The 7689-nt window shown below is 38.7% G+C and overlaps 1 protein-coding gene across 1 annotated transcript; it reads right to left on the bottom strand.

Annotated features, from left to right (window-relative positions):
• Nucleotides 1-683: 683 nt before the first annotated feature.
• Nucleotides 684-7144, bottom strand: stx7l (syntaxin 7-like). Its single transcript, XM_029425957.1, is given in 11 exon segments — nt 684-2129; nt 2787-2869; nt 3493-3565; nt 3680-3770; nt 3853-3899; nt 5887-5960; nt 5963-6023; nt 6131-6221; nt 6552-6621; nt 6759-6852; nt 6939-7144. Coding segments are annotated over 11 exon segments (834 nt in total). The 5' UTR covers nt 6993-7144; the 3' UTR covers nt 684-2033.
• Between the last annotated feature and the right edge of the window lie 545 nt (nt 7145-7689).

The following is a 7689-nucleotide window of genomic DNA, read 5'->3' on the forward strand; positions in this document are numbered from 1 at the left end:
AAAACCTTATTTACTTCCCCCAGAGAAAGTCAACTGAGCACACATGTTGTTTTCCACCATCACCCAGAACATAGATTTACTGTCCTCTACTGGTGGACACTGAGTTGTACTGAAGCAGTTGAGTTAAATGCCTTGATCAAGGGTAAGAACGATAGTCAACAGTTGCTGAGGGTGGGAAGACCATTACTTATTAACTTTCCCTAAATGTGGTCCTATCAAGATCCTTGAACCATGAGGGTAATGATATTCAATCTTGTTTTTTGAGTCACTTGCACCTAAATAAACAAACCTATAGAGAAATCCCTCATCTTTATCTCGTAAACAGTCACCTGTAACGGCAACTTACCCTTTGCGCACGTGTCAGCGTTGTGGTTATCTACCAATAGCCGTCATTCGTTATCAGGTTAACAAGTTCAGCCAGCGTTAGCTGTTAGCTCGCAGCCCCTGTGTGCGCTGGGGAAACTTTAATCAATGTTTTTACTGTTTGCTTTGGAGAGAAGTCAGACAGAACATTACTGCAGTGAGAGCAACTCCCATTAACCCAGGCTACTTCACAACGCCACCAAACTGTCTTTTGTTGTCGTTTTGATTGAGAGACCTGTTGGTAGAACATTATTTATTACATACTGTGCATTTAAGGATTTATTTAAGTTTCTTTGTGTTGTAAAAAATAATTAACTGAGTGGCGTATCAGAATTTTATTTAAGAATAACAGAATTACAGTTAAAATAACACTGCTCATTTCAGGTTCAGTATATTCAGGTAACTTATTGACACATAGTAGGCAGCTAATTCTCAATATTAAAAAAATATACATGTGATCATAATTTTACATGTTGCTTTCACTTACTTTAGTTTGGGTTACAACAAATGTGGTTTCTTCACATCAGGGCTAAAGACAGTTACTGTAGGTTGTGAGTCACAGAGAAGAATGCTAATTGACTGTCAGTACTTTTCTATGAGCAAAGCCCCCACACAGGTGTTTTCACTTAATTTGGCTGATTAGACCTCCCCTCTGGACTATGATTGATTGACGTAGCTTTGGCCCACCTTCAACCTGTAACCGGGTCTAATCAGCTGGATGATTGGAAACACCTGTGTGTTGTGCAGGGCCTTTAACAGAAGCATAACCTCATTTCTGTAGATTGAAACAAACACAATTTGAACGTTTACATGTTGCACTTACATTCTTTTTTGTGTGTGATGTGACATGTAGTTCAACAGAATAACAACATTTTGTGCTTGAGTTTGTGCAATCTCTTTAATATGCACTTTTAAAAACAAAGGCAACCACCTACTAACAGTAACAACACCATCTCCTAGTGACTTGGAATGACTGGCTTACAGTGGAGTGTAATATAAGGTACTAATCACAATCACATTCTTATTGACTGATCATCAAAACATAACTACACACATTTGAATAGAATGGAACTCTTGATTGTAATTTATGATAACTTAAAATACAGGATAGATTAGAAAGAGAGAATTGTCCCTCAGAGCACTACATTACATACTGAATGCAGCTTCATTGTGCTATGGACCACGTCTGGCTTTTCTTTACTCACAAATTTGTATTAAGTGCACTTGAGTCATAGTTTGATTGCTGAGTAACATTTAGCACAACTGGTTTCCTATCTGACAAAAGAAAGCAGCTGCAGCAATATATCAACGTGCTGCTTCATTGCAGCTAGAAGCATTGTCTGTATTGTATCTTATTTAACATTCAGGGCTAGTGGAGCAAACATGGCTGCCTCTGAACCCAGCAACATTCAATCAGAGGAGGAATACAACTTTTAAGCGTTCCCCTTAAAGTAAGTCATGCCTAAATCCAACACAAGCAAATTCAAATAAAGCCGATTAGAATAATAAAGCTTCCAGCGCTAATTTTATGTTTTCACAGTGAAGGATTGTGCAGTATCTTAAAAATATAATCAAGTCAAAGAAAGACAGACAGTCCCAATGACTGCCCTCGTGAGGGGGGTGAGAAAAGGAGGAGGATGAAGAGGAAGAGGATGGATGGGGCTTCTTCCTCATTGTTTGACAGCGCCCCAGATGATGAGTCCAATAACAACAGCAACTACAGCCAACACTATCATCAGGATGCATATCTTCTTCCGGGAGCTCCGCTGCAGGGGGGGGAAAAAGCACAAAGTGGTTTGTTTGTGTACTAAATAAGCAGTGGTGGAATGTAACTAAGTACATTTACTCGAGTACTGTACTTACTGTACAGTTTGCACTTGCACTTTACTTAATTATTTCCCCTTTATGTCACTTTATACTTCTACTATACTACATTCTGGAGGCAAATATTGTCATTTTTACTGCACTAAATGTATTTGACAGCTTTAGTTACTTTGCAGATTCATTGTATTCATCCAAAACATAAAATCAACTAATAAATGATTATATATTATTAATAATTTGTCTATCCAGCAGTATATAAAATAGCGAGATGGATTGTTTTACTCAGGATAGCTAATGATGTAAGTGATTGACAAGCAAGTTATGAATCAGATCACCTTGTGACTCAGCTTTTCTTTTCTCCTTTACTCCTCTTCATCTACGTCTTATTTACCAAAGCAAACTGACTTTGTTACTAAAGGGACATGCACACATACTGCTATCTCAGAGACCACTACAGCGATCATTCTTGCTTAGATTTCTTAACACTAGTTATAATTGAACATTTATACATATATTTGAATGCCTCTCCTCGATCCTTTCTTTGCACATCTGTCTTTCTCTGTTCTGTTGATCGTCCTCTCTGTACTATCGAGTTTTACCTGGTAGGCTGAAGCACGTGCAAGCTGCTGGGTGGCGTTCTGGACATTCACATCTGCATTCTCCACATTGGCTTCTATACTGTCTGCAAAACACACAGGAAACACACACAGCTTACATGCAGCAGATGGGAGGAAGGGGGAGCGTACGTGGCACAAATCTACAAACTTGTATTTTCCCGGGCAACACAGAAGATCACTTGAACAAGGTCATATTCTTAATGTTGTTTGTTTAGTATTTAGGCAAGGCAATGGCAGGCAACATTGTGTGTAAAGCACATTTCATACACCAGGGCAATTCTACGAGCTTTACCGCCTAATAAAAATATCAACTTAGTGATACGAGAGATAACAAATGTAAAAGTAAACTAGTGTAGTTTAAGTCAAGTGAAAATGTGAAAAACAAAAGAACACAGCAAATACTCCCACTATAAATAAAATAAAGCTAAGCTAAGTTTTTAGCCATTACTTGGTAGAATAGGCAGTGTAAAATAGGAAAGCATTGTGCCTCTGTGCCTACAATCAGTAATCAGTGCTATTGCCAAGAAATGTTTTGGGTAAATATGTTATTACATTGAATTAAATGTGGCGTATGTGAGACTGCTGACCCAGCACACATTCCTGTTGTCATTACGTAAATGTTTCCGTTGTTGTAAGTTGTCACATTATTAGAGGAGCAGACAAGAAATCTACGAGCACAAAAGCTCACCGATCATGTCTCCCTGCTCATGGACCATCATCCCCAGGTCCTTGAAGATGTCATTGATATCTGTGATGTCCGACTGAATCAAGCAACATAAGGAAAGATAGTTCATGTGACAGGGAAACACAGTGCTGATGAGATACTGGACATATTAGTGGCCGTGCTCGCAATGACATTTGATTCGTATTTGTACCTCCAACTGCCTGATGGACGACTCTCTCTCCTGGATCAGCCTCAGGTCGTCTTCAGTGATGGCCTCAGCCTGAGCTTGTAACTGGGAATCACTGCAGGGACAAATGTAGATGAAATAATAATACTAATAATCATAACAGAAACTATATTGTTTATCATAAATAGTGGACCTACCTAAGGAAAGGAGGCATATTTCCAAAGCCGTCATCAGGCTGTCCTCCCTGTTAAAGGAAATTAGGAGGTTTCAACATACTGTACTTTTGCGCTTGCTATTTCAACTGTAGTGCAGAGGACGTTCTTTACTGTGATTGTGGGTACAGCAATGATTCAGTATGGACAGGGGGCTATGAAATATACAGCACCCATGATCAAAATACCTCATTAAATATAATTTGATTGAGTACCAACAGAAAATTTCATTTTCAAAAATGTTGTGCGATAGAGCATATAAAACCTGTACTGTAGCTTTTAGCTCCCCATCTGAGATTATGCTCATCAGCATGAACACAGCAGATACTTTTCTGTGCGGTGAGATAAGCGGTGTGGGGAAAGAGTTGCCAAGCAAGCAGCCAAAGACAGTGACATTAAAATGGCAACAAACATCACCAAATTGAGGACATCAATTCAGCTGAAGCATATTCAATCGCCTGTGATGAGTCAAGTGATGTGAATGATGTTGAACAGACAGCGCTGTGATGCAGGTATGTGAACTCTGATGTGGTGCAGGAAGAAATCATTGAGTTGATACCGCTAAAAGAGTTTGGTGTCGTCCTAATAACAATTAAAAAATAACAATACAATCTCAACAGTTTCCTTTGTCTTTCTGTAATTTCATAAATGCAACAAATATAGTATAACTATATATACAACTTAAGCTGTGTTATGAAATATGTGTTGCGGCTCCAGACACATTTTATTTGGTGGAAGAGGTGGCAAAATGGCTCTTTTGATAGTAAAGGTTGCCGACCCCTGTCGACCCCGGTTATATATTTTTTTTAGATCAGACTTTAAAAATTGATCACTGGAATTCATTTTGTGTATGGATTTCCCCAGGTGTCTATCATTAGGACAAAGAATACAAAAACAGATATTTCATTTAGTTTGAGTGTTTAAGTTTATATGTTATAAGTTAATGTGTAATATGACAGTAACAATGAACAATTAATATAATAAGATTATTACCTTTTGATCAGTAACTCCACTATAAATGTAATTATTTTGAATAATAACTATAGGTAAAAAGACCAATTCAGCAAAACGTGTATTAGTTAAGGAAAATAAGGGTTAAAAAGGCAGCCTACAAAATGTATGTATTGCAGTTTCCTTTTGCTTATCTACTTGTATGTGTGCAGATATTGATACATCTGTAACAGGCTGAGATACACTCTGGATAAGATATGGGATTGGTTGACTGCAGACGGAGATGTATGCTTCAAAAATATGCCTGCGTGAGGGCTTCTGGGTTGTCAATGAGTCAGAGGGACACTACATTCATGTTGTTTTGTATCATTTCCACTTATCAAGCTATTGATTGTATACAAGTGCAGAAAACCTATATGCTTAAAAAGTCACAACAAAATACACTCAATACAAGATTGAAATTATTGCAATACAAATCGCTAAACTCGCTAAACTTGTATCACTAAAGTAACATTTTATAAAATCTTCTGACATTCCAGATATTTGTTGTAAATGTTTAGACAAAGAGGGAACAGCTTCTCTGTGAGCTTATGGTTGGAGGAGATTGTAACCTACCTGACTTTAGAAAGACTGACATATATTGTTAGAGGAAAAACAAAACTTTTAAATATATTAAAATATAGAAGCCTTTTGTTTATTATTAGAAAATGAGAGTATCACCCGAATACTGCAGATTTTTGTTTTCTTCTTTTATACCTTTATTTCATATTTATGTAATAATTTATTTAACTACCCATTTCTATGTCAAACCTTTGCACTTTTGTGTAATTTGTTGTTTTTATTTCTATTTTTTTCAATTTCATTATTTGTTTTTTTTCAAACTCTTCATAAAAATATTGTTTAAAAAGAAAGTGCACAAAAGATTAAACATTTTTTATGAAGTAGCTGCCAGAAATGTAAATAATATTGTGAATCGATGATCACTCACTAATGTATTATCTAACCACTGTGTATTTTACTAGTCTACACTCTGACATTGTGACCTTGCAGGCACAGCAGGTTACTCACCGACACCCTGGAGCTCGCTCTGACTCTGGCCACAGAGTCTCTCTCCTTGTCGGCCGCCTGCCGCTGAGTCTTCTGAAGTTGTTCAGCGCGGTGGTGAAGTCATTCACCAGACGTTCTTTCTGTATCTTCCTCTGACGCTAAAAGCCACGTAGAAGAGAAATGTTAACAGAAAACACGTTTTTATTAACAAGCAGGGACACAACTTTGAAATGATTAGTTAAAGAAGACGTTAAGAGTTCAGCACCTGATCGGGACCAACAGGAAGTGCACTGAACGCTTTGATTAGTCTGTCGGTCTCCTTCGCTATCTGGTTACCTTGCTGTTGTTTCTGTTGCCTAGTGACCAAAGACAAATATAATTTTATTTTTGCTGAATAAAAAAAGATATCATGGCACCCTAGATTCAGTAGGAATGATAAGCAGTTGATTATTCTGAGAAGAAACGCATCCAGTTGTGTGGGAGTTGAAAATATCAGCATTAATCTGCATTAAGTTTAAAATACCAGCCGGACATTTTCTCTTTGTTGGAGTTGTCACTGTGACCTGACTACTATAATTTTTCTGATTCATCACTTGACAAATTTAACCTTTTCTCCACCTGCATTTGTACTGTCGTCCACCACAATAGACCAATTGTGCAAACCCAGCAGCGCCCCTATAACTCACAGCGTCTGTGGTAGCTGGCTTCTGTCCTGCTCGGTTCCCAGCAGAGAAACTGCCCTCTGCAGCTCTGAGGCTGGTGAGGAAGAAAGAGAGCACACATTGATTATCTGAAGTATCTCCACGTGTCTACCATCATTCACATAGTGGAGTCAGCTGATGATGATGACTTCTTCTGTGTGTGTGTCGTGTGTTAGTGTGTTAGTGTATTACTCAGCAGCGTCAGCTTCTGGATGTTGGAGCTGATGTTGTGAACCAAAGCACTGGGGTCATCTGGAAACCCAGCCTGGTAGGCCATGATGCAGAGCTGTGAGGTAACACACCACATGAGTTAGACAGAGATGTCATTACCATAGTAACTGCAGTTATTTCAGTGTTGACCTGTGAAAATACCTTTGGGCATCTTCTTAGACTTGTTGTGAAACTGTATGCCCCCCGAAGACTCATGAACTCATCTCAGTCACAAGTTTTAACCCTAAATAGAGCTCGGTACCCTTAAGGCAGGGGTGTCCAAACTTTTGCACTTCTTAGTTCTAACACAGAAACACAGTTTTGACTTGTCAGCTAACTTAAAACATCAAGTGTCAGATAAAGCTTGTGCTTTAGATCTTTACTGATTGCATGTGATGAGAGCACAGATGCCACAACTGTTCATTGTTTTTGCGGAGAGTTGACGATAACTTTTGCGTCTTAGGAGTCTAAAGGGAACAACATAATTCGAGCACGAGGACTTAACCACAGAGAATTTCAAGCTTTCCTGTCTGATGTCGATGCTGAATACGGGGACGCACTCCACCGTTCTGATGTACGCTGGCTGAGCCGCGGCTTCGTGCTGCTGCGGTTTTATTCCCTGAGCTCCGTCTCTTTGAGACACAACTATGCTACTTCAATGTTGCGCACTTCCCCACTCAAATATGTGAGCAAACATGTTCTGTTAACTCTGAACAAAAGCAGATTGAGAACCAAATTGACCGACAGCATCTCTGTGATGTCCTTCGTATCTCAACCACCAAACTTACTCCTGACCTGCAGCATCCTTCAGTCCAAAGCATCACTGCTCCCACTGAGTGCAACGCTGCTCCCATTATAAGCGAGTTAAAACATATATTACACAGTATTTATGTTAATAAGCTCAAATAAAGTT

Source organism: Cottoperca gobio, chromosome 24 (assembly GCF_900634415.1).
Source record: "Cottoperca gobio chromosome 24, fCotGob3.1, whole genome shotgun sequence".
Classification (NCBI taxonomy): domain Eukaryota; kingdom Metazoa; phylum Chordata; class Actinopteri; order Perciformes; family Bovichtidae; genus Cottoperca; species Cottoperca gobio.